This window comes from Adelges cooleyi, unplaced genomic scaffold (genome assembly GCF_023614345.1).
Source record: "Adelges cooleyi isolate 19-005CV unplaced genomic scaffold, UGA_ACOO_1.1 ACOO_flye_CR_arks_rails_tigmint_CR_PRNA_2, whole genome shotgun sequence".
NCBI classification, from domain to species: domain Eukaryota; kingdom Metazoa; phylum Arthropoda; class Insecta; order Hemiptera; family Adelgidae; genus Adelges; species Adelges cooleyi.
The window spans coordinates 9,361,873-9,389,582 of NW_026095860.1; the positions used below are offsets into that span (position 1 = coordinate 9,361,873).

At 26.0% G+C, this 27,710-nt stretch overlaps 1 protein-coding gene across 1 annotated transcript; it reads right to left on the reverse strand.

Annotated features, from left to right (window-relative positions):
• Positions 1–301: 301 nt before the first annotated feature.
• On the reverse strand, positions 302–27,420 carry LOC126833174 (transformation/transcription domain-associated protein-like). The gene is made up of 62 exons (XM_050564318.1): positions 27,112–27,420; positions 24,453–24,585; positions 24,275–24,376; positions 23,956–24,159; positions 22,913–23,059; positions 22,615–22,781; positions 22,295–22,524; positions 22,000–22,204; positions 21,729–21,923; positions 21,591–21,664; positions 21,312–21,448; positions 21,100–21,243; positions 20,182–20,468; positions 19,969–20,105; positions 19,718–19,881; positions 19,366–19,511; positions 19,044–19,197; positions 18,801–18,943; positions 17,810–17,898; positions 17,477–17,736; positions 17,028–17,264; positions 16,775–16,945; positions 16,450–16,645; positions 16,084–16,385; positions 15,834–16,017; positions 15,100–15,326; positions 14,908–15,028; positions 14,687–14,820; positions 14,298–14,459; positions 13,982–14,230; positions 13,340–13,604; positions 13,066–13,271; positions 12,842–12,997; positions 12,623–12,781; positions 12,146–12,484; positions 12,003–12,077; positions 11,539–11,631; positions 11,322–11,472; positions 10,931–11,226; positions 10,604–10,749; positions 10,270–10,540; positions 9,898–10,190; positions 9,701–9,806; positions 9,384–9,634; positions 8,981–9,167; positions 8,732–8,899; positions 8,435–8,659; positions 8,090–8,266; positions 7,214–7,663; positions 6,988–7,140; positions 5,569–5,646; positions 5,467–5,494; positions 5,243–5,358; positions 4,039–4,216; positions 3,294–3,556; positions 3,023–3,229; positions 2,765–2,950; positions 2,549–2,686; positions 2,273–2,411; positions 1,991–2,184; positions 776–904; positions 302–520 (listed from the first exon to the last, which is right to left on the reverse strand). The coding sequence occupies exons 2-62, from the start codon at positions 24,579–24,581 to the stop codon at positions 443–445; spliced, it is 10,998 nt and encodes a 3,665-aa protein (XP_050420275.1). The 5' UTR covers positions 24,582–24,585; positions 27,112–27,420; the 3' UTR covers positions 302–442.
• Between the last annotated feature and the right edge of the window lie 290 nt (positions 27,421–27,710).

The following is a 27,710-nucleotide window of genomic DNA, read 5'->3' on the forward strand; positions in this document are numbered from 1 at the left end:
TCCAATGCGCGCACAGTTGCCGGTTCGAACCTGGCCACGGCATCTCTTTCTAGACAGGCAACTGTCTAGGGAAAGATGCCACCATACACCAACCAAAAACTTGACAGAACCCTGCGGGTAATCAGGCCATTCTAACAAGCAGGCCTCCAATTAGGCCTTCTCGGGCCTACTCTCTAACACTTACACCATAAAAAAAAATTACACCCAAGATTTTTTGATCATACATTTTATTAGGAATATTTAATTGCAAAATTATTTTTAAGAAAACAAATATTTTTAGAGAAAAATAATTTTTAAAAATACAAAACATGTAAAAGTTTATAAAAAAAAAAAATTAAAAAATAACTTAATAAATATGTCCTTAAAATTATGAGACAAAATAATAATACAAAAATATATATTAATTAAAAATTAAAAACAATGTTATCAAATAAATCTTTCTTCACAACCATGGACGCCAAGTAGGATTTGCCAGATAGAGATTTTTTTTGAGTATGGCCTTGAAGAGAAGATTGTGTATCTGAAAGTTAATTATACTTAAAATTTATTTCTATTCAAACAATATTAATTAATTAATACTTTTAAATTTTTTACTTTTCTAAATCATTTCAAATTATATTATAAACTATGAAAATTTGAAGTTATTTATCTTCCATTTTTTATAAAGTTTTTAATTATTTCAAAAAATTAAATATTTGTAGTATAATGTAGTCCATGAATTATAATTTTCAAAAAACATTGGTTCTAAGTAATACTACACATAATTTAATTTTACCAAATCATTCGTAGACAAATCACCGATGTCTTTGCATCTTGTTAAAACACCTTCAACATTGTTTAATACAGTTTGTAGTAGAAGATTTTCATTCATTCCATCAAATTCAAATTCATTAATAGTGATACCCTAAAAACAAAAGTAATTATATATTAAGTAAATTTGTAAATAAATATTGTTTTGTTAATATTCATAGTATATATATATAAATTTAAAACACAGTAGTTTTAACTGGTGAAAGATGTAACGTTTAGTAGTGCATACAAATATATATATAGCGTTACAGTATATACCTTGAGAAGCTAGATCTCCAGAAGTATTTATTTAAAATTGTAAATGGACCAGTCATTATTTTCATTATAATCTAAGTAATGTGAATTATATAAGTAAGTTATTATTTAACTTTTTTCAAATTTCCCTTCAAAATCATACACAATTTTTGTATCAGCTTCAATGCAATATTGGTTTTATAATAAATTTTTTTTTTGAACAATTTTGATTTTCCCGTTAATTTTTGTTGGTCATTTAATATGCTATAAGCTAAACAAATTTTATTTGAAACGTTTTTAATTTAATCAATTACTGTACTGATATTCTGAAGATCCTTTTTACAAATGAATGGCGTTATGCAGAAAGCAACCAACCCACAAAAAAAAAAAAACTAGATTTTAGTTTAACTATAAAACAAGTGTTTAGTTTATAGTGTATACTACACTAGTTAAACTAAAATCTCGATTTCTTTTTTTGGTGGGTTGGTTGCTTTCTGCATAACGCCATTCAAATATAAGCATATTAATGATCGATTTACAATTATACATTGAATACAATTTGTGACGTCAAATCCCACTTAACTCCAGAGGAAAAAAAAAGTATTTTACCCCCCAACATAACTCCAAAAAATATTAGTAAAAATGGGCAATATCATTACAATGTATTATACTTGTTTTAAAACCATCGACCCATCCACCCACTAGACCTTTATGGCTGCAGAATTTTTGCCACCTCCTATACCCCCTCCCTCCTATACACCTCCTATCTTTTAGCGCTACTAAAAATAATCTAGTGGTTTTATTATCTAAATAGATTATACTATAATAGCAAATCTACCTCCTTTAGAATAAAACACCTACTTTTACAAAAAATAAACAATTTTAGTTAATAATTATTTCACATCCAAAAATGTGGTTCTTATTTTAAATATAAATTAACACTTACGAATTTGATTATATTTTTTAACTCATCGTTCAACAAAACTTTAAGCATAACTTCAACATTGTCTTTGGACTTATCAAAACATTGACCAGTTGCTACCATACAGTTGATCAGATGATGTTTTCGCAGTGGCGTAATGAATTGTTGTAAATTTGATGTAACTCGAAATGGCATTAATTGCTCTGTATCTAAGCTTTCTAAAAAATAATTAAAATTACATTTTATTAATGGACTAAAATGAATATAACATAAATAAATATATTTTATGCAAATTTTAATACAAACCATCTATATTATTAGAAAATTCATAATATTCAGCATTGACCACACCACTTTTTGTATTTATATTTAACATTTCTGGTTTAAGTTTTGTTAGGTTAAATGTATACTCGGAAAAACACAACAATGAATAGTATTCTATAAACTAGAATGTAAAAATTTGTAAAATATAACACTTTTTTCAGTTATGTGCCAGAGCTAAGACATGAAAATGTCAATACTTACAACTAGATATATTCCATTTATTATCTAAAAAACATACCCTATTTATAAATTACTTACTGTTTTACGAAACATCCAACTATCTGAGGGAGTTGCAAAGTTGTTCAGAGTAAAGTCGTTCAAAATATTTTTTGAGCAATGTTTTCTTTGTATTTTGGAAAATACTTTTTTTTCAGGATTTTTAATTTTGACACTTAACTAAAATGTATATAAATTAAATTAAATAATATGAAATTATTGATACAATTAAGAATTACATAAATGTTATACGCATACCTTGTAACAATCATTCAATGTTGAATAATAAGTATCTATGTCATCATTGATCCATGTGCTGTTACTCATTTTACTATAAATATTTAATAGTGATAAATTACTAGGATTACTCTCAGCCATTCGCAAATAAGGAGACAAAGTTAGTACACGTGGTAAGAAAAATTTGAGATTGCGTTTAGCAGTTTCCTAAAATAATAAATTCAGAATACTGAATAATGTTTTATTCTTTATAACTGTAGCACAAATTAATTTTCTTACTTTGTGATTACATAATAAACTATTTGACAAAGAGAATAACTGATGTACTCTTTGTTCAGATTCGTTGAATTCCCCATTAGAAACAATATAAGAATATTCCAAACCATCAGTTCCTCTAATACTTAATTGCTTCACAATAGTACCATGTTTATCTACAAGACGTACATAGCCGCTAAAATTATGTATTTTGACAATGCTAGAAGATTCCTAAAAAAATAATTTGACTTGTATGCAATAAGTTCAACTATAATATTGACATTTGTAATATTACCTTCACATAATTTGTATCTCCTGGCATTCTTATCATTGACCAATCTGCGTTATGGATTTTTGGACATCGAGACTCATGTAAAAATATTGTTTCATAATTGGCAAAGTGTTCTAAGCATTTTATCCATAACTTAAGAGAATTTATCACAATCCCAATATTGATTGAAGTGCAACTAAAATCTTCAGAAAACTTTTCCTTGAATTTTTCATGAAATTTAGATAAATTATCCGGAATTGAAAATGGTTTTTTCATCATAAATTCTCCTAAAAATAAAAGTAAATATACAAATTAACTTATGTTAAGAAACTATCTTAGCTTAACACTACCTGATTAAAAAAATCAGTACAGTAGAGTGAGGATATAGTAGCGACAGAGCATAGTAGGTAGGAAAGATCACTAGTCTTTAGGATTTTAGGAATTATTCATAAGAATACATAAATTAGTAATACAAATTTTAAGAGGAAAATGTAAATTTACATGTCCATAGTTCCTCCGATACCCAGCTTATGAACACTATTTAATAAAATACAACTAAAAACATTGTAATAAAAAAAGTAAATAATAGATAATTTTTGTCATTAAAAAGTGACTACAGATTTTCAAAACTACAAAAAATAAAAACGATAAATGCTGATTTACTATTAAAATAAACATAAAACAAACATGAAGAACGAATATTTAAAGAAATTAAGATATTCATAATATGTTTATGTGTGATACACATTTAAGTAAAATAAATACTTACTATCACTTAAATTTTGATTACAAAAAATCTTGGATATGTTTGCTATGTAATTGAAAATTTCTATTGAAATTGGTACATTCATACTTTTATTTTGATAAGCATAGTCATAACATAAGGATAAGCATTCATGAAGCTTACGACGTAATTCTTCATCCCAACTTTCGCCTAAAAGAAAAATCTAAAAAAGAAAAATATTTTATAAAATAGGAGTTATTCTATTGAGGAATTATGCACAATCAAACTACTAATTGGAATCTTAGTCATTAGCAGTTATATTTTCCGAGTGAACGTATTAAATAAATAGAAATAATTGTCCACCCTTCTTTAGATCCTAAACATAATTAGTCAAAGTAAAATTAGTAGTATCACAATATATAAAATAAAATTTGTTGAAGTCCTTTAGGTCATAAATTCAGTGTTTGGAACTTTATAAATTTGCATGTTTATTTGGAATATAAATAAAATAAGATCTATCACAATACACACGTTGTACATACAAATAGATGTAAGATTACATTTTTTGAGGCCATATTTTTGCATACTTCAAAGTTACTTTTTATCAAAGCTTATTATAAATATTACATTTATTTGAAATTTAAACTTAATAAAAAAAAAATGTATTTAACTTGATATTATGTAATATTATGTTTGTGGGTGTAAGCCAATACAGCAATTTTCTTTGAATGATTTGAAAGTGGCAATTCGTACAGAGGTGGCACTAATCACAAGGGAGACACTAGAACGAGTGTGGACTGTGGAAGAACTTCCTCAAAAGAATTGAAAATTGCCACATGAAAGATGGACATCACCTTCCTGATCTCATTTTTGCTACTTGAAGTAAATGGCTTACACCCACAAACATAATATAACATAATATCAAGTTAAATACATTTTTTTTCTCGAAAAATTAATATTATTTTGCATTTTTGAAAATGTAAAGTGTTTTCGTGGTTACCCTGTATTTCACTAAAAGAAGTTAAAAAAAATTTCAAAAAATGTTGAGGAGGTCGGGCCGGTGACCGCGTAGTTTGACCCAGAATGCATCATATACATATAAATAACAATAATAATCAAGAATTATAAAAACAACAGTATTTGTATATAAATGTTACAATTCAGTGATAAAAAAGAAACATACAGAATAAAGTATAAGTCAAACTAGAAAATAATTTTTAAACATACTTACAACACAATGAATACTTACATGGTGTACAAAATATTCTAGCTCAATATAAATCAAACTTTTTTTGTGTAATAAACTAATGAATCTTTCAATTTTATCAACTTTTTTGTTTATATACTCCAATTCCGTAAGTCTAACTAAAAAAATACCAAGAAACAGTTTATAGTATTAAGGTCATTTATTTTTTAACCATAATATATATATCTAAATAAATGATCAAATAAATATAAACAGGTTGTTCTTACATGGTTGCTCCATATCGGTTTGCACTTTCTGTAAATTATTTGACACATTAAACTTTTTTTAAAAAATTATTTATTTATTTCTAGTTTAAATTATATATATACCTCTTCTTTTATGATTTTTTCCTTAAAGTACATTTTTCTTAATGTTAAATACATTGTTTGTGGACATCTGTATGCTGCCTAAAAATAAAGATCATATTAAAAAATATAACAGCATAAAAAAGCAAATTAAATGTAAGGTTAAGTTAAAAATATATTTTGCATTCAACAATAGCAAAAAACGATACTTAAGCCAATTAATTAATTAATTTTAAAAAAAACTAAAAGGAAACTTGCAGAAGAAATCAAGAAATTACTTTTTCATTTAACCCAATGTAAAAGTACTAAAACCATATTTTTTTTAAGGGGAACGGAAAGCGCTATTTATTAAGGCAAAGTATAGCCAATATTTGATAAAAATTGATCTAGTAGCCATTTTTAATATGTTGACAAATTTTAAGGTTAAAATTTTTAAATTTTTTTAGTAATAATACTTTTAAAGTTTTTTTGACATTTTCATGTCTTAGCTCTGGCACATAACCGAAAACCGTGTTATCAAAAAAGCGTTACCACACTGAGATGGGGTTGGGGGTGGGAATGGGAATGAAGATGAGGTTCGGGGTGGAAGATAGGGGTAAGGAGATAGGGGTGGGAGATTACGGTAAGAGATAGGAGTAAGAGATTATAGTGGGTAGGGGATAGGGGTAAGATATAATGGGTAGGGGATAGCGGTAAGATATAGGAGATAAGAGATATGTTGTAAGTTCAACGTTCAAATTAGAACTAAATGATAAATTCAAAATAGTTTAAGGGCTCAAATTCTCTATGAATTGTTTTAAGCCAGATATTAAACACTACAATATTAGCCAGAAACTTGATGTTTTAATATACTAGCTTGTTTCTGCTTCTTAATATACTATATCATTATCTATAATTCCACCACTACTCTAAATTTATTTGGTACTTCAACGAGACATGAAAATGCTCTTTTGTGGTTGCAGACTCAGCTGAAAAACGTTTTCATTAATATCTTTACTATGGAGGCTAATAGGCCAATTTTTGATTTGGCAGTTAGAAACTTAGTTTATAAAAAAAAAGTAAAAATCTAAAAACGTATAACAATTTTTTGAATACAAAAATAAAAAATCGGCCTTTTAACCCCCATAGAAAAGATGTTATAATAAACTTTATAATAAAACATTTTTTTTAACTCGGTCCGGTAAACACTTCAGAAAGTGATTTTACGTTTTAGTTATTATTTGTAAAAAATGTAAAGCTTTCCATTCACTTTAACTATGATAAATATTATTAATTTTAAGTAAATATAATGTAATATATTTTTTAAATAATATAGCTTTATAAACGTAATATATATTTTTTAATTTTATTACTGTTCTTCACTACTTTTTTTGCTAACTGCATTTAATTAAATATTATTTGATAAATATGTAAATACATAATAGAATATAAAATAATGATTACTTGTAGAACAATATTGTCAACATTAGAATTCTCGTTGTTAACTAGAATATTTATTAACTCTGGAACCCATGAATTATATGTATCGATGTTAGATTGTCCGAGAACACTCAAAAGTGTGCTGTTTATATCATCATTTGACAATAACCATAGAATCTTATTTCAAGAACAAAATATCATATAAAACAATAAATTTTGGAAATCTACATTACTATATTTTGATACATACCCTTGCAATTAAAAATGTTTTATCAACTTCATTAGTTAAAGGTGATGCCAAAATGTAACACTTTATAGCAGCTGAAGCCATTTCTATGTTTTTTTCAGAACTAAAAATACTCTCCAACATTTTTGCCCATTGAATCCAAGCATTTGCCAATATTTCACAACTCTCAATAGTTGTGTACATTGTATTGAATTTATTGTTTTTTTCACTACTCTGTTGCCAATCACTATTGTTAGAACAATGTGATACAAAATTGTTTTCAATGACTTGACTCCAGTCTGCTTCTTGGTTTGTAGGACATATTTGAAAATTTGCTGACGTTAAAAATGCAATAAATGCATTGTTTGTGTCATTACAAGAATAATATAGTGATCCTCTAATTGCATAATATATTGATTTCATGTCACTTGGAAATGAATCATCATCAAATGTCAACTCCATATGATTCAGTATCTAAAATTTAAATAATAAATCAAATTGTTTCTGTTAGCTACTAAAGTTATCTATATCAGATGGAAATATGTATTGAGCTAAATACTTCAATTTAGTCATAGGAGCTATTCAATTCTTATTGGACATTTTGGATCAATTCAAACGAGTGGTTAAATAAAATTAATATACTATAACAGATCAATTTGTAAAATAAACATTTTTTTATAAAATACCTACATATCTGTCACAAACTTGAGCATGCTCATACCTATATATATTTAAATTTTAATACCCTCCAAAGCAAAACTTGTGCAAGTAGGATACGACCAATATGTGTTTTGAAGTGTTATGTAAAACCAACCCAGTACCTCAAGTACACTGAGTTTGATATCTTATATCACTGTGCCACATACATTGATAATAAAAATGGTACATAATTATTCTTACCTCGTATATTTTTAAATCATCCTTATCTTTAAGCATACACTTGGCTTCTATATTCATTTTTTGAAGCCAATCAGGTAAACACATTTCAGTTGCGTCCAAATAGTCTAATGATTTTAAACATACATCAGTCATGTTGTGGTTTAATGCTGCTTCACAGAATTGTAGTTTAGATTGAATCTACAATATTATTAGATTATAATATCCTATTTATTAATTATTTACGTATTTAATTATAATTTATAATAGTCGTAATTCATCATGTTCTCATGTTTTTTTTAAAATTAAATTAAAAGTTAAAAATTATATTCTGATTTAAATATATATATATATATACTTAGGTTGTACCTCAGCAGTTTTTGTTTTATTAATTTCTACACTCGCTTCACGGAAAATTAAAAATGAATAATATGTTTGTCGCCAGGATTTTAAATCTTTCCAGAAACTAAGGTCATCTCCAATCGATGGATTTCTATTATTCCAAATTTCTACCAATACATCAATATTGTAAATATTTTCTTCAGCCTGTAACCAGCTACTTTGTAAGAAGTGTGCTTCACGTGCTTCAACAACCTATGGTAATAATATAAATAAAATTACATAACCATTAAAAATCTTACAGAACTTAAACTAAAAACAACTTGCCAATTGAGCAGCTTGAAGTAAAGGTATGTGTACATCACAAATGTATTTTGGTAATGATTTCCATCTACTGACAATTGCCTTAGTGGCAAGATTTATATGCTCAATTGCTGTAGTCGTACACTTTTGGTTTAATTGATTTAAAGCAATCATTCCTAGGTAAAAGTGATACTGGAGAAAAACAGATAATTGAAAATAAAAATTATTACAATATGTTGTTTAGTTTCTAAAATATTAATTTAATTGATTTACCTTCCAATTTAATTGAGAAGGCCAAAGAGCTTGATTCTTTTCTATATGTTCCATCATTGAATTATATCGGTGACTGATAGAAGAATCCAGAGGTTTTTTCCATTCAGCTTCAATACTTAGTAAAAAATAGTTTTCATTTGATGATAAGTTTAATATTGCATCCCAATCGTTTAACTCTCTTAAACACCTGTATAACATAATTTTATATTGATACGTGTTATAAACCATAAACAAATTATTTTATTTAAAATAAAAGTACCTAACAATTTGTTAATATATTTATCATAATGAAGTAATACATTTAACAATTGAATAACTTTATGCAATAACAAAAACTTGCTCCATTGTTTGGAGTTTTTCATGGAGCATGAGTAATTTAATAGTATTAAAATAATTTTAGTACTTGATTAAATGATTTTCCCAAAGATTATTTTTTTCTTTTTCACAGCGTGATGAATAAAGGGAACGACTTTTATTACAATCATTATATATCAATTTGCTATAGATTTTAGAAGCATTTTTAAAATCCCCTTGTTGCTCAAGAAACAAAGCTGTTTTAGTTTTAGGGCATTCAAATTTGTATTCCCATAATTCTTCAATAAAGTCATCCTCCTTTAGCAAAGAGTATAATTGGAACAACGCGTTTATGACATCCTTAAAAACAAATATTATACATTTAACACTAAAATTTAATGTGAATCACAAATATCAGTAACTTACATTTTTATCATAATTATCTTTACAGCCTGTACACAATAAATTTTCCAATTCGACAACTACTTGATGCCAAAGATTGTATGATTTTCCCAAATATACTAGTTGATTTCTGCAAAGCAAATAAAATATCTAAACTTAACTTATTCTATTTACAGTAATCGGTTTAAATCATTAGTAATTATAGTAAACAAAATACTTACGGTCGGAAATGTATATCTGGTTCACATAATACAAAGGATTCATAAAAAATAATCATAAAATCATTTTTAAAGTGACTAGTCTCTAAGAAGTTGATAGCAGCTCGTGATAAAGACTTTCTTTGAATTTCAGTAAATAGACTCCAAATACTCGGAAGCAATGATACCCATATTTTTTTAGCTAAATTAATGTCAATGAAACACAGTTGTGCTAATGAAGAGCATACATCACATGTTTTAATTGACTGTTGTAGTGATATTTTCTTTAGCCAATTTAACCGATTCGGTATACTAAACTAAAAGACAAAATAGAAAAAAAAAAACAAATCACATATAAAAATATAAAACCATGTAAAATTATAACAAATTCTTTACCAATTTCTCATATTTGCCCCATTTGTTCTTTTTCAATATTGGAAAATCACCTTGCAACATAGTATTTTTTGACAATAACACTAACAAGAGTTGAATGTAATGTGCAATTGAAAGTTCAATTTTATGACCCATATGATCAGTCACGATAGAATACAATCTGTGATACAGCTTACTCACCACCGTCGAATCAGAAATATTAAAAAATGAGCACCTCAGGTTTGGTATAGAACATTTGAGACCAAAGTCCACACATTCATTAAAAGACCATTGACTGAAAATATAATTGTTTTAAAACCAAAGTTGAAATATGGATATGTATAAATAAAAATATTACTTGTAAATGTCTAAATTTAGTTTGTAACACATTTCAGAACAATTTGGAAAACGTTCTGTCGTGATGATATACTTTAAAATGTAAACAATATAAATGTTGCATGGTGTTGATTCGTCTTTACACAATTTTACCCACTTTTCCATAATCTAATGTGAAAAAAAAACTTAAACTGAAATATCTTATTATTTAACAGATGCCACATCCCAAATATCTATTCCATATATTCACATAGATGACTTAAACCAACAAAAAATGGAAAATATTTAACCAGTATAACACTGCACAGTGACCTTTATAAATTAAAATGTAATCTTGTTATTCACTTACATTTAAAATTGTAATTATTATTCGTTCATCGGTTGAGTTTTTTATGTAGTCAATTATTGTTGATCTTAGAAATACTTCTTCAATTAGTGCCGACATTTTACCCAAAAATAAATAAACAAGTTCCAGACATTTAATTTGCACTTCAATTGGCATATTATTCTTGAAATCATTTGCCTTATTTAAAAGAACTATTAGAACTTTTTCGAAAAATATTCGTTGAGTGACAGTAGGTAGACTTTTAACATGATTTTCTAGTATTTCTAGACACACTGCCTTTATTTTAGTTTTGCTATTATCTAAAACAAATATTAATAAAACATATTACATTTTATACAAATTTAATTACATTTTATAATTAGGCTATAATTTGTAAAATAATTAATTTACTAACTTATATCAAATTGAAACAATATATCACCGATGAAATTAATTATGTCACTTTCTAAATATAATGGGAAATTGCTTTGTGCTGCTTTTAATAATGAAAGACTTAAAGCCATTTTGTGTGGACATTTATTATTGATTATTCCTTCAGTGATAATCTGAAATATTAAATTTGATTTATGTATGTAATTTAAATTTAAAAATGTAATACATTAATAACATACTAGCTTAATGTAAACGTGGAGTTTTTCCAAGCCTTCATTGGTAGGAAAAGCCTTTAAAATATCCGCTACAACTTTAACAGCACCATCATTGTACTAAAAATATTTATATATTAGAAAAATATATTTAATAAAAAAGTGATAAATAATATTACAACAAATCTCATTGTTGTACTATCATGTAATGTATTTAAAATTAATAAATATACTAAAAACCGTTAACATTATTATAAAAATCAGCAATGATAATATGATACTTGTAATTTTGAATTTCACAAGCTGTTGCAACTACAAATATGGGTATTGCTCATTTATCGATTTGATAAATAGTGTATAATATGACCATTAATTGATGTATTTAAAATATTTTTTAAATTTAAATATAGTAGTTCTTGTTTATTAGTTTTTATCTTGTGTATATTTTATAAGACTAACAGTAGTAAAATATTAAAATTAAACAACATTACTTGTTTTATTTGTTGAGGGTTTAGACGATTAATCGGATATTCATTTGGAGTATTACAAGAATACCCACATGACACCTAAAAATTAAATTAAACAGGTTAAGTGCCAAAATATCTATAATATAGAGTGTGTAGTAAATAAATACCTCTTTGTATGCTAATTGAAGGAATTTAATTAAATGATCTTGTAAGGGTTTCACAGCTTCTAACATAAATTTCTTTGACAGAATGTTAAGCATAAAACTAATAACATCGAATGTTGTCAACAAATTTAATAAATTGGCATTGCTATTGCCAAATGCATTTGGGTTTTGGATGATATGATTTTCTTTAAATAAAAAATTTTCTAAAAGTTTTTCTATCCAACCAAACTTTAATGTCACTTCTTGAAGCGTGATTGCTTCTGTGTTCAATATGTTTTTGAACAGTGTCGTACTGCGCTTAGCAAGCTGGCTAATACTGCTTTCTGGTTTATCATCGTGAGTCTAAAATTAATAAAACACATTTAATGAGTATGCTTGCCTATAACTTTACAGTATGTAATAAGAAATTAAAAACAAAATTTGATTTAATACCAGAGAAAAAGTGTCAATAAGCGTAATAATAATTTATAACAAAAATACCTGACATCCAACCATTGCTAAAAAGTTTAAACAGTTGTCAATTGTCTCTGATGAGCTTTTCTTACATGAGTGCAAAATATTGTTTTCGGATTTTCCTTCTTTGTCTTTTAAATTTGACTCAGTGCCTTCAAATTTGCGTTTTATTGGAAACTTCAACTTCTACAGATTAAAATTAAATAAATTAAAACCTAACTTCTATAACTTTAACTTATACATTACATTATTTTCATCTTCGACAGTTAACTCCCATTTAATTATCATGCATGCCAGTTCAATTGCAGTCTTTTTATATTCGGAAACATTGTTATTTTTTGCAATAGGGAATAATGCTCCTAAAATATTACGAATCAAAAACTGCTTATAAGGGTAGAACAGCTGAAAAATAAAAAACAATGAAAATTTTAACTATAAATGACAACAAATACTAAAATTGTTACACATACAGTATTATATTTTATCAAGAATGAACAAATATGATGTAGTGTAGGAATGTTTTGTGTTTCAGTCATCATAATTTTTTTCACACACACTACTAGTGTGTTAACTTCGCTATTTTTCTCTCCAACGGTAGAAACAATTATGTTTAAAGCATAGTTAATAACTGGCTGAGCTTCGGGATAGCTGGCTTTTAAAAGCTCGTAATATATGCCTAAAATGTTACACGCACCGTTAATAAATGGTCTTATTCTTAAAAAAAAATGTATGTAACTCACTCACCTTGGTTAAGTTTTTGTTTTTTTAATTTTTCTGAATTTTCAGATAACATGATATAGGTTAAAATTAAATAACAATGGTATTTAACATTTATATCCATTGAACACCTAACCGATGTGCAAGGTTTAACAGCATTATACAAGGAGTCACTAATGTTGTCATTACTATTTAATAAATCATTGAAGAACAAACAAACCAGTTGACATATGTATAACTTTAGGCCATCATAATCACATCCAACCAATGTTGCTTGAATGTCAATAAAAACCTAAAAAAAAAAAAAAATTATGTATTAAATAAGTGTGCAAAACTTAGCATAATTGTAGCAAGTTTTAAATGCTGACCAATAAAACAATCATTAGCTTCTTGTTTATTTAAACTGAAATATTTTGCTTTGTTGGTAAAATAAAACTTATAAGTTTTCATACAAAGGGTCAATAAAGGAACTAACTTTAAGTATAATTAATTCATAGAATAAACAAAAGTTGTAATCTCATAACTGAACTTAAAAAAAAAAAACACTAGTTATTTGAATGGATAAAAAATTACTTTAAATTTTTTTAAAATATATTAAATAATATACATCACATAAAACATGCAGTACTATAGAAGATCAACAATATATATATATCAAAAATAACTTACTTTATCTAAAAACACTTGAATTATATTTTCGTTTGAGTTTTTAGAGCTACATAACAATAACACCTCTTTTTCTCCCTCTTTGTAGCATTTAAAAAAACAAGGCAAAATAATATATTGGAGAATGTTTGATAAAATATCGTTGTGAGCAGTCTTATTTTGGTAGAGGTTGATGAAATGAAAAAATACTTTTCTCTTCCATTCTATAGAAAATGATGCAGCAATTTCATTTTCCAAAAAGCTTCGAAAAAACTGCAAGAGTAATAATTGTAGTGAAAATAAAAATAAAACACAACAAAGTGTAAATGATAAGACCTACATGAATATCCACTGGAAATCGATAAGTGAAAATAGTCAATAATTGAAAAAGCAAATATAATTCTTCTTGATTATTTTTGTAGTATTCAAGTAGTATTTTAAACAACAGTTTTGGCTCGTCCCATTCAGTTGATTTAATTAACAATAAATTATTATACTTTTCCTGTAGATGGATTAAATATATAATTCAATTTATAAATTGGTTAAGTTTGAAATATTTACATGGTTTTCAGTTACACATATATTTACATATTGGCTCTCCCAACGTTTTGCAAGATGGAAGGCTGTTACCGAAAAGCATGTAAATAAATCATTATTAAAATTGTTATAAAATAATTTCTACAAAATTTCATATCAGATATTAATAAATCTTAATTAATAAATTCTTACTTTATATTGCTGACTTATCCATATATTTTGTAGTACACTAATCATTTTTTTTGAATTGGAAATCCATTTTTTCTCCATACGCATTAAACTGTGTATTATTTTAATGCACTCATAGTGAATGATACTTGAAGGATCTGCCGTTATAAAAACACATAGACATAGATTTATAAATTGCTTTAATGCTTTTATTATAGAACTATAGTTTGATGTAATGTACAAACCATTTCTTGCAGAAGTCAACAATGATTCAATGAGGTTTTCATTTGATGTTAATACATTTCTTAATGCATGACAATTTGGATTACATATCATTAAATGTAATAATGATGACCAACAGGGTTTCTATAAAAACACAAATATTAAATGAACAATTGCCATTAAAAAAAAAATTAACATGTTGTGAAAACTCATACCTTGATATTTTCTTCTTGAAAAAATAATATGACAGATTTATTTGGAAATTTTGATAAACATCCTTTTAGTAATGGGTACAGATTACTTTGTAATTCATATCTCACATTATTTTCATTCAAAATTAATTGACAGATCACTTCAATATGATTAAATTGAGTTGCTGATATTATAAAAATAGTTTCTAATATTTTAGTTAACATCAGTTCATGATCGCTCTTCATAGTTTCTTAAAAAAAAAGAAATAGATATTACTATTAAATACAGCAAGTTAATTCGGAACATAACTGACCAAAATTTGTTTGATAAATATAGCAAAATGGAGTAAAATGTAAAATTGATATAAGACCTTCAGTTACATTTTATATAAGAAAAATCTGGTGGTGGACCAACTTTAGCTATTGACTACAGCACCACTGGGAGCAGTCACAGGTCTATTAGGATTATTATAACAGTTGAAAGTGATAAAATTACTCTCAAGAAACCCCATTCAATAAATTTGAATCTGAGAAGATGGTAAAAAGATTAAATCTTAATTAAAACTTGTATAAATGCAGACTTCTTTTAATAATTTTTTCTCAAAAAAAAAAAAATATATATACATATAATTAACCCCGGATTAGAAAAAAATATATTTATTAGTTTTACATAAGATGTAGCATTAATATCAATGCAATACCTAAAAAATAAATAAGACAATTTCAATTAGATTGCAATAACTTTCAGCATTACATACTTGTTTTATTACAATGCAAATCATTCCAAATATATTTAAATATATCCAATAATGTTGTACATAAAATAATATTTGGGTTAGATGGAAACAACTTGGATAAATACAAAATACATTGAATATTCGCCAATGTTACTGTGGAATAGTCTTGGAATAAATTAATGTAATATAATAGCAAATCATTCACCTGAAAAATAATAAAACAATTATTACGAGTCTACTTTTCATAAAGCCTATTTAAAGAGTAACTTACAATTGTCATATCTAAATTAAAATCAGTTACACATAACTGTAAACATTTGTACGCTGTTTGTTGTAATTTAAGATTAGGACCTTTTAGTGCATCAAAAAATAATTTTAAAATAAATCTCTTTTTTTTAGGCTTTACAAATTGTCGACAATTGACTAAAACTTGTAAAGCAGTTATTTGAAACATATATATTTGAATGGGTGTTAATGATTTAAAGAATACCATAATTGGAGCCTCTTTATTGGCACATTCAAATATGTTGCACAATATAAAAAAATAATCTTTGTGTCTTCGATTTGAAAAATCTACAATTTAAAAATATGTAAAATAAGTAATTAAAATAACTTAAAACACCAAATAGTATCTTACCTAGATTTCCTGCAGGAATAAAGTATTTCATACAAAATATATGTCCTTTCATTATTCCCAATTGGTAATTGAAACTATAAGTATTAAATGATTGTTTTCCTGGAATAGCTATTTTAAACAGCTCGTTATATGGTAAAAATATATCCAAAACTTCTGTTTTCTTGATTTTAGATATTAACTCAACTATTTTGATTGACTAGAAAATAAATTAGGTTTAATAAATATCTTATTACCTACTTAAATAACTATCACATGATAAGGACTTAAAAAGTATATAGATATGAATACATTTTGAAACATAATATTACCAAGTATTAAAACTTACTTGTTCTCGGAGCAGCTCATTTGGACCCACTATGTAGTCAATTAATGCTTTTTCAATTTTCTCAAGTTCAATTTGTTGCAGTTGGTTCGATTGTGTAAGGTTTATAGAATACAACCATTTTACTAAATCAGTCAAATTATCTTGTGCTAACTTAATAACACCAAAGGACATCTAAAATATATTCCATAAAAATATATTAATGAATGTTCAAAATTAACAGTGGGTAATAATAATGGTGACTAATAATAATTACTTGTTCTTTGAAGTCAGAAAAAATAAACATCATTGCTTTAAATGCATAAGAGAAATGCTTCAAATACCAATTAGCAAGACACTCAGGAAGAGTGTGATTTTCAATATTTTGTCTCAGGATATATTGAAAAAAAGTTTGTAGGCCACTACAACCTCCTCGTTTATGAATCCAATCGTTATTGTAACAAAGTTCACAAAACCGTTTTAATATGTATGTTACAAGAGGCAGTTGAACAAACTACAAAATTAAAATATTATATTTTGATGGTAACATAGTTTTGAAAAAAGCTTAACAGTAGGCTCAGTACTTATACCAAGCAATGAGAAACACACATTCAAATAGTATAATTAGATGGTATTTTTAAAAAAGGGTCAAATCATAAATTAAGGCCGTTTATACAAACACCATTCAATTGTATTTTTTTTATAATTTGAATATGGCATACATACAATGTTCCCTAAAATGCTAGATGTTTCCCTGAGTACCATTTCTGTAACTAATGCACCAACATTAGAAATTGCTTCATTCTCAGTGGATAAAACATTAGCAATAGCATCAATTAAAACATATGGGTGAACACTGAGATCGTTTCCTGGCTGAACATCAATGTCATTGCAAATAGAAAGCAAAACTATTTCTTTAATAACAGCAAGAAATAATTCGGAACAATCGGATTTTAATTTATTGTTACCATAACATATCATTAACCCTAAAAATCATATAAAACGTAAGATTATATATCAATTTCAATCTTTTTATATATTTAAAATATTTTTGATTACCAGTTAATGCTGTAATGTATGTATTTTCTATCTCAGTTACTGAGTAACTATTTTTGACCCTAGTAAACAAATTTGTTTTTTCCTTCCAACTAGATAACATTTAAAACAATATTATTAACACTAAATTAATGATTTTAATACATATCACCAAATGTATCAAATGATAATGATAATAGGTACAATAAAATAAATCTAAATTGGTAAGTTTTCTAATAATTATTTAAGTTATAGCCAGGGAGGAAATAGAAATATTTAGCTTTTACATTATTTTTATTAAGTAATTTATAAAAAAACATTATTGTAATACTTTCTAAAATTTTTTATGATCAATAATTCAAAGAAAACAAACACTATCATAAGAAGAATGGGAAGATATTTGGGCATTGCATTTAAAAAGGAATAAAATATAAAAAAATAATTTTAATTTTTGAGAAGTTGGAATCTATGCACCAAATAAGGATAGCAAATTCTAGATTTTATCGCACCTAGATAAAATAAACATTTTTCAAAGTATGCTGGTTTCTAATATCCAAAAAGCTACATTTTAAAACCTACATTAGGATAAAGTCGTATTTTTACTGTTGATTTAATTCGATCATAGAAACCTAGAAATTTACTACGGTTAAATTATAATTTTCCCAAATTTTCTTGATTTTTCAAAGTCTAATGATAAGTACTTCATCTGAAGAATATTTCAAACAATTTTAAAATTAATTTCACTATTTTTAATTAAGTAATAGTGCGCTCGTAATTTTAAGTTGAAAAATATGTACATTTATTTGGTATTTTTCTCAATGAAATTTTCAAATTTTTGACCCAGTAAATACCTTAAGAGTACCATGTCTGATCTGTAGAAATTTTACATGAAGAAAATCTACTAAGAAGATATTGTGGGTCCGGACACACAAAAAAAAAATTGTTAAAAAAACATCATTGTAAAAACAATAATTTCTCGGCTATACATCGAAGCTAAACAAAAGTATGAGCTTACTTTATGTTGGATAAGGCATTTAAAATACCAGTAGCATCACACTGCAAGGATACTATAAAAAACCCTTTGATCACATTCCAACTCTCTCTTGTATAGAATTGATCATTATTAGATTTTAATGTTTCGACAGCAGTATACAAAGCCTATATTATTATATAACATAAACACAGCAATAATAATAATTACATTAATTTTTGTTAATATATTAACTTATAACTTATGTGATTATGAATTTTAACTTACTGTATTAATATTTAACTGCAGTGGTGAATTTGGATAATCTTGAAAGGAAATGGTAATATTTAGATTAGAACTGGTGCGCAAGTTGTCTTTGGTTGAAAAGCAGAATGGCTCAATAATCATATTACGATTGTGACCTCCCAGTTTACCAAGTAAACTAGAAAAAAATGTATTTCAATTTATTTACTAATTAAAATAGCTGACCAAGAAAGTGAACTATGAACTTCCAGGTCTGGTTTTGAGTTCTATGTGTAAACATATAACTGGACAAGAAAAATAAATCAGATGTCAACTATAATAAATAAACAATATTAGCTTAAAATACCTTACAGCTGGAATAGAAATTGATTCATTTGGGTTACTTAAACATTTGCATAAAACTTTAACAATTTTACTCCGAATTGTAAGAGTTGGTTCTTCCAAAACATGATTGGGCAGTACATTTATACAGGATTCCAGTACACAGATTCCCTTAAATACAATAGCAATACTAATTAATAATATAATTAACTAATAAATTGTAAGAAATCAATTTGTTTTACTTTAGTAATATTATAGTATATGTTTAATAATATTTATATAATAGTATCGGATAGTAGTTATTTTATACATTCCATAATATTTAATGACTGATATTATAAAAATGAGTTGTCAGAACAAATAAGGGTTTTCTTTACCTGTAAAGACAATTTTGGGGCTTCTAATGAATATAAAATTACATTCAAAAGATCAATTGTATGGCTGTGTAAAACTTCTTTGTACAAGCATTCACTCAAACATAACTCTGTTAATAAGATCTTTGTTGGTCCACTGGGTAAACTGTTTTGGTATGACACTAAGTCTAAAAAAAAGTATATAACAATAATATAAATAGCATTTGTGTTGTTTGATTATATTTCAAAATGGAATAATAAATAGATAACTTTACCTTTAAATAATTCTTTAAGTACGTTGGAAATATTTTCTTTAAATAGATCTTCAGTGGATTGAACAATTATTAAAAAATTGTTTAATATCTGTAGATAAATTAATGGACTATGTGACATTTTTAAGTACACCATTAATCTATTGGACAAATATAACATAATATATTTTTTAATTAAGAACTTTATAAATAAGTCAATAAATATATAAGAATTACTTTTTAATTATTTGGCAAACATAATTGCTCGTAATTTCTTCATTACTATTTATTTTAAGATTAAGCTGAAGTCTATCGGCTAAATCAGATAAATTTGTTAATTTATCATCATTCATCATATTGTCTAAAATATATTCAAATATTAAGCTGCTGAATGTAGAAGACAACATTTCATTGGTAAAGGCCAAATCAATAAACAATACTTCTAAGTTGTCCTGATACATTTTTTCAATTATGCAGCCATTAGCCATTAAATATTTTAAATGAGAGGGATTTATACAAGCAATCTGCAAGAAATAAAAGTATTTTATTAAAATAAAATATAAATAAAAGTTAAAATAATATAACACAGCATAATTATTTGCTGTTACTAAATTATGGTATAAACAAAAAATATAAAACAAAATATTTTATGTTTTGTATGTCGTATTAGAAATATATTTAAATAAATATTAATGAGGGCCCTGGCAGTTGGCACCATAAATAATGTATTTTTGATGTGGGGGGGGGGGGCCTTCATGTTTTGCAAAAAATAGTTGTTTTTGCATTAAGTACCAATTTTGTTCTTCTTAATTCTGTCCAAAATCCAGCAGAGATAAAATGTTGTTCTTTCAAGATACAAAAAGAATCATTTAATTTGGTTTAGTAATTTTCGAGACAAATAAATTGCTAACTGCAGAAAAGGGGAAAGTCCATTTTTATTTTAATATAATTTTGTACTAAGCACACGTAAATACATTGTTTACTGTAGAAAAGGAGACAAATCTGATTGACAAATTATCAAATATAGCTATCGGAAATTACAGTTTACAACAAAAAGAGGTCATCATGTCAACATCTCAGTTTTTGGTCTTTTATAAACAATAATTAGAAAAACTGGATTTGTTCATTTATACAGTTAGTAATTTAAATACTTACAGCATCTAATACTTCTTTAGTCATCTCTTTTTTTTTAACACTGCAATCATAAATTTTTAATGTTGATAGAGATAAGACTATAAACTGAGTAAATAATTTCTTATTGTGATGCTGAATTGGAACCCTAGCTCCTTCGGTTTTTACCTAAAATTAGAAACAATTTAATAATAATAATAATATATATATATTAAAACTGTATCCATTATTATTACGATAAATTGTAAGATCGTTTTAATTGCTGGAATAACTGTTTTAACAAAATGCTTTGCGTCTTTAATTGAATAACGTATTATTTGAGATGAATGATACCCAAAGGCAAATTTTTTCTCTTTTTCTACAGTCTCACATTCTAAAAAAAAATTGTAATAAAACCATAAAGACTTGTAATATAAAAATTTAACAATATTATGTATAGCTAAATATCACCAAATTTAGTTATACATTCATGAAGAGGATATTTCATGTTTGTTAAAATAAAATTGTTGCAATACCTGCTAAAATTTTAGAAATACATTCATCTGTACATTCTTGAGGTGCAAAATTTATTGAAAATGTAGAACAATTTCTAGAAAATATGAAAAAAATGAAAAGAATATAAATATATATATATATTTTTTTTTAATTATTACTTGTTTATTGGTGACAAATACAATTTATGAAACTGTTTTAGTTTTGCAACAAATATTTTAAATGTTCGATTAAATAATTCAATTAAAGGATTATCATTGTTTTCAATTGTGTTTATATTAGTAATTAATGGATTTGGCCGCTGAATTATATAGTTCAATATATTCATTACCATATTACACAAGTTTATTTGTACTCTGAAATAACAACAGAAAAAAAATAAAAAAATAAATGTTACTTTTATTAACATAAATCCTTAAAAAAAATGCTCACTCAGGTTGTAGTGTGGTATCTAGAATATTAAGAAAATGTAAGTGAATTACACGAACCAAATAATTTAATGGCAACTGACTATGTAAATGCGTAATAAGATGATCAATATATATATAGACTTTTGGTCTCAACAAACTTTTTTGAGACCAACTTTTACCTGTAACTAAGCTTTCATCTAAAAGTTTTTCCATAAATGGTAAAAATTCTGCAACATTGGTTAAAAATCATAATGTATTTTTAACAATTATTAACATACTTCTTTTATTTATTATTAATATCAAAATAACAAACACACCATACTTAAAGTCAGACAAAATAATAGATTCAAAACCAAAAAGCAGTTCTGTACGCAAATTACTGTCTTCTGAAAATATATTGGAACCCAATAAGTTTATAACTCTACATAGTATTGATGAACAATGTAGACGTATGGCATCTCTGTTTTCTCTCAGAAATAAAGCAAAGAAATGCAATAATCTTACTTGGGCATATTTTAAATCTAAAACCAAATCTCTGTACTCAGATCTAAAATTAGAGGCAGTTAATTAGATAGTAATTATTTGAAATACTGTTGCATTTTTTACTAAGGTATTTAACCAAACCAATTAATGTTACTTGTACGGTATTTCCAAGTAGAAGAACTTTACTAGTGTAGAAAAAAATTCACACATTTCAGTTCTAAAAGAATAGACGCTATTGTACATCATATGAAATATTCTCAACATTTGTGCAAGTTCTTTTAAGACTTTAACTGATACTTTTCCCATTGGAATAAAAATATACTGAAAACAAAGCAAAAATACATAAAAAAATGTCTCTGTGTATAAAATCAAATTTGTTGTAGTTGATACAATATTCAAATTGAATTAAAATACGATAATTCATTAATTTTAATTTTTAAATAGGTACTTACAGTGGTAGAATTTTTAGTAATAGACGTAGTTGAGCGAATAGTGCTTATTAATGTTTTTATATCAGTAGTTTTTTGAAAACTTAATATATCTTCAACATGACTAGAAGTACTAAACATGTTTACCATCAGTTTCAAAAATTTACTTATCTGAAAAAATATAGCATATATTATATTAGTAATAAAGAAATAAGAATAAAATCAAAAATGTTATACCTAGTGTGACAATAGTACTTGTTAACAAAAAAAAAAACACTTGATACAATTTATAGCATAATGTACACCTACATCAAAACTATGTTAACTTAAAAAGAAAGTCGTTTTGGGAGTATTGAAAAACTTATTGCGATATCATGTAATCTACTCTATACTTTTTCAGTTAATACAGTTTTCATTTAGATGTGCTATGTATAGGTAATATGTACAGTAGGTAATAAATTATTTTTTTGGATAAAAGATAGTTTTATGAAAATAAAAAAATTATAATTCTATTATAATTGAGCTTTTTCCCAGATGAAAGGAACAGTTATGTTTTTTTATTTATTTATAATTGGACCAAGTTTTGTATTAATAATTGAATATATAGATATGTACTATTACCGAGAAAATAAAAAAAGGACAAATATTATCTTAAAAATTAAAAACTAGTTTTTGACTACTGTTTAGATTTAGTAAATCCTTCCTTATTTAATAATATAATTTACTATATAAGTTATCATTGAAAATAAAATTCTATGCAATATAAATATCATATTTTTAAGATAGATAGTTTAACACAAAATATTGAAAAATTCAAATTATGGAAAAAGACTACAAAAAAAAAAAAAAAAATGAATATATTTTAGTAGAATTATTAGAGAAATTGGCTAGGTCATAGCTAATCATCCTGCATATTGTATGCATAATTTTTTTAATAATGTATATTAATACTATACCTAGTATAATTTCTAATACTATCTAACGCTCTATATTTCTGAGGTTTAACATTTACAAAAATCTTTTACATGTTATGAAAATAATCAACAGTAATGTTATTACTCCCTTACCTCTGTTCTAAAACAACCATCAAATTTAGGCCTAAACGAATTTATTAATTCTTTAAATATCCATACACAAAAAATAACACATTGTTCATTGTCAGTTTCCATAACTTTTAAGCATGTTACCATTATAGCATGTAAAAAGTTTTTCATTTTTTCAGTGTTGCTACAAATTTTATGAATTATTTGAAGTATTAGTTTTCTGATTTTCTGTAAAAAAAATAGAAAAATGTTAGTCAATAATAATTGTATATTTTCATATAAAATTATGACTACAAACAGTCAATACAGAAAATAATACAGTAGTATAAAAAATTATACTCACAAAAGTATCATTATCAGGGGTAAATACTGGTTCAATGTTATTTAAAACATTAAGAAATGCAGAAACCATATTTTCAAAGTAAGTTTGATTCCGACAACAATCCTACAAGTATTATAAATGAACAAAAATGTGTTTTACTCGTATTATTATAGTTTTTTTTTTTTTTATATATAAATACCTCGAGGCAATCTGATATTTTTTGAACAAGCTCTAGTTTCACTTTTATAGTAATAGAAGGATTTACTAGTTGTTGTAAATCAACAGGATTAAATGATTTAGAACCTCCAACAGTACGAGTAGGCTCCATTGTTCTAAAATAAGGAAACATACATAAAACACAGGTTATGCTTTAGCACATAGTTTTTAACAAACAAATTTTTGAGTATGAATAAATAATATATCATTATCATCATACAAACATACTATTCAAATTCTGAATACAAAATTAAAACCTTTACACACATAAAATTAAATAAGTATTTATATTTATTTCTAAACACAATTTTTAGTTGAAATTAAATTTGATTACATTTAAACAAATCAATTTAAATTTAGAAAAACCTGAGCAACACTTGTAGTTATAAAAAGTTAATAAATAATTTTAAAAACCCTCGACCACAAAAAAAATAATACACTTTGGCATATATACACATATTTTGATAGCAATGCTATCATTATCATTAGAGCTCACAACACACTAAGAAGGCATGTACACTTATGATGCCCAATGATGGTAGCATTGCTACTATAATACACTTATAGGCCGAATGAATTGTATTGTTTTTTGTGGTAAAGGGTTTTCTTATATTTGAGTACGTCTGGGTGAGAAGGGCCCATATTGATGATCTGGAGTTGTGGCTAGGCCGTTAAACTAGAGATCTTTAATCTTTCATTTGATCCTAAGATAAATACGATATGTTGCACATGTATGTGTGCTTGAAATCCCCTTTAGGCCTTTTTATTTTATTTAAAAACCCCACATCTTTGAATTATGAAAAGTAGAGTAGTCATCCATGACGACTGCAGAAGTTCAACAATTTGAAAATAGTAAAAAATCAAAATTTTTTTCTTTAATGGCCCTGCCTGAGAAAATTTTGAAGTTCCAAACTATGGCAAATTTTTGGACTTCGAGTATGTTCACTTATTTTTTGTATTACCTATTGGATACAACTTTTTACCTACGTTTTTTGTTACTTAAGTTCTAGTTATTTTTAGTGAGGAAAACATGCGTTACAAAAAAAAACGCTCACGCCTTGTAGAATAAAAAGATTTCAATAATTTTTTTTTGTTGGAAAAAGGAAGGTTTCCTCCAAGGCACATGGGACTTCAATTTTTGATTACATTACTGAAAATCAAGAAAAAATAAGTGTAAAACTAGTGTAAATTGAAAATATTTTTACTTTTATTATAGCGTTAAGAAATAGAATTTTGAAAACCTATGTCCAATGCACCCTGTAGGAAAGATTCCTCTTTCCAACAAAAAAAATTATTGTGATCGGAGTACTCTAAGAGACATGCGAGTTTGGTTTTGTGTTTAGCCTATTCGAAGTGGGTTGTGCGCAAATAATATCATTAACCGCTTGAATTTTTTAATATTAAATCGACGACAAGATGGGCACTATTCACGCGGACATACACAATTCTCTAATTATTACTTATGATGTATTTATCATGGTATTTTAAAGACAAAATGTTCATCAAAATAATTTTTACCAAGAATGTTAATGAAAACGCCTCAATGCATTTTTAGAAGGAGCTCATTAAAATAATCAAACATAGTTATAAGTTAAGAGAATGGAGTCATAGCATTCACTGTATCTGTAAATGATTTAATCACTACTAAACTCTTTATTGTGAATCTGAAGATAGTAAGAAATTAACCTAGTGTAAACTAGTATGGTAAAAAGCCAGCGTTTTATCACTTAACAGAACAGTAAGAATCTTGCATAGTAAAAATACAGCTTAGTGTTATTGTAATATGTAACTCGCTGAGTGATAACTAAGCGAGTTACATATTATAATTTAAGTTGCAACTCTCTCACAGGTTTGCACAGGTTGTACCGTTCTTCAGTTGTGGGTTAGTGAAAAACATATGTATATGAATTATTTTATCATTCAACTTGCTAGTAGTTAAAAAAGCTAACCTAGATCAGTTATCAGTTGCAAACTCAAGAAAGTGTTAGTTGACATTCATTTCAGAAATACATATTATATTGCTTTAATTCCATTTAACATACCCTAAACTATGTAGAAATTTCAAAGTAAAAGATCTTAAAAACAGAATTGTCCTGTTGATTGCTAGTTTAATTAATTCAAGATAGTCATTAAAAGGTATGATTAACGATCTAGGTTAACTAAGTGTATTAGAACTTTTTTTGGCAAAAAAATGAAAACTATTAAATTAGTCTACTAATATGTTGATAATTCTACAATATAGTTATATACAATTGTAGTTGTTCGAGGAAAAAAATATCATAACTATAAATATAGTTTTAAATGAGATTAGACATTACAAGATACAAGCCATTTTATAAACTTATTTGTATGATACATGTAATGTATAAAATCATATTTTTGTCCACATAAATAGAAAATAATACAACTCTAACCAGAACCCTTAGTTCTATAAATTAACAAGAAACTAAGTATACTAATAAAAAAAAAGGTAGATGTATAATCATTTACCACGACTTTTAGGGTCAGCATTATAAAAAAAAAACTGAATTCCAAAAAAAACATTTGAAATACAATTATGTATATTGCTTAATATACCTAGATTTCCTTGTAAAAATAAAAATGATATTTTGGGTTAAATTAAAAAAATTAAAATTACTTACTTTTATTTGGAATTCCGTGTACTTAACTCCTTTTATTTTGATTATTTTCTTGACACTTACGAAACATTGTATAATGTTATCACTTTGGTAATTGACATTCGTTAAATTTAGCCTTTATATACACTAAATTAGCAGTTACTAAATATCACTGACAATCATAATATATTTTATGTATATATGGCAATACTTATTACTTATATAGCTATTCTGTTTAGTGTTTACAACACGAAGATAGGTACTATCTTAGTATCTTAGTTGTTGGTTTACAATATTATAGGATAGTACCTACCTACCTACCTATCAATATTATAAAACTTGCTTTATCACCGGTACCATGGCTTAAATATACAAGGTTATTGCATATCCCCACTTTATTATATTATCAATTCATAAAATGACAGCGTATGGGTACATCATTGTGTTTTTGATAAATATATAAGTAATACCTTTATAAAATAAATGAAATTGATTGGCTAACCCTTACGCTGCCATTTTATTTTTTTCGTCGAAAATTTCGATGAAGAAGGGGTAGAAGTGCAATAACCTAGTATATTTCAATCATGACCGGTACCATGGTACCATGTTTCTACCTCCGTATT

Coding starts and splice junctions, on each gene's coding strand:
- LOC126833174 (XM_050564318.1), bottom strand. CDS start 24,581: ATGGAGCCTACTCGTACTGTTGGAGGTTCTAAATCATTTAATCCTGTT. Junction 21,449..21,590: donor TATTTCTAAAATTTTAGCAG/GTATTGCAACAA, acceptor ATTTTTTTTTAG/AATGTGAGACTGTAGAAAAA. Junction 19,198..19,365: donor ATTTCTATTCCAGCTGTAAG/GTATTTTAAGCT, acceptor ATTTTTTTCTAG/TTTACTTGGTAAACTGGGAG.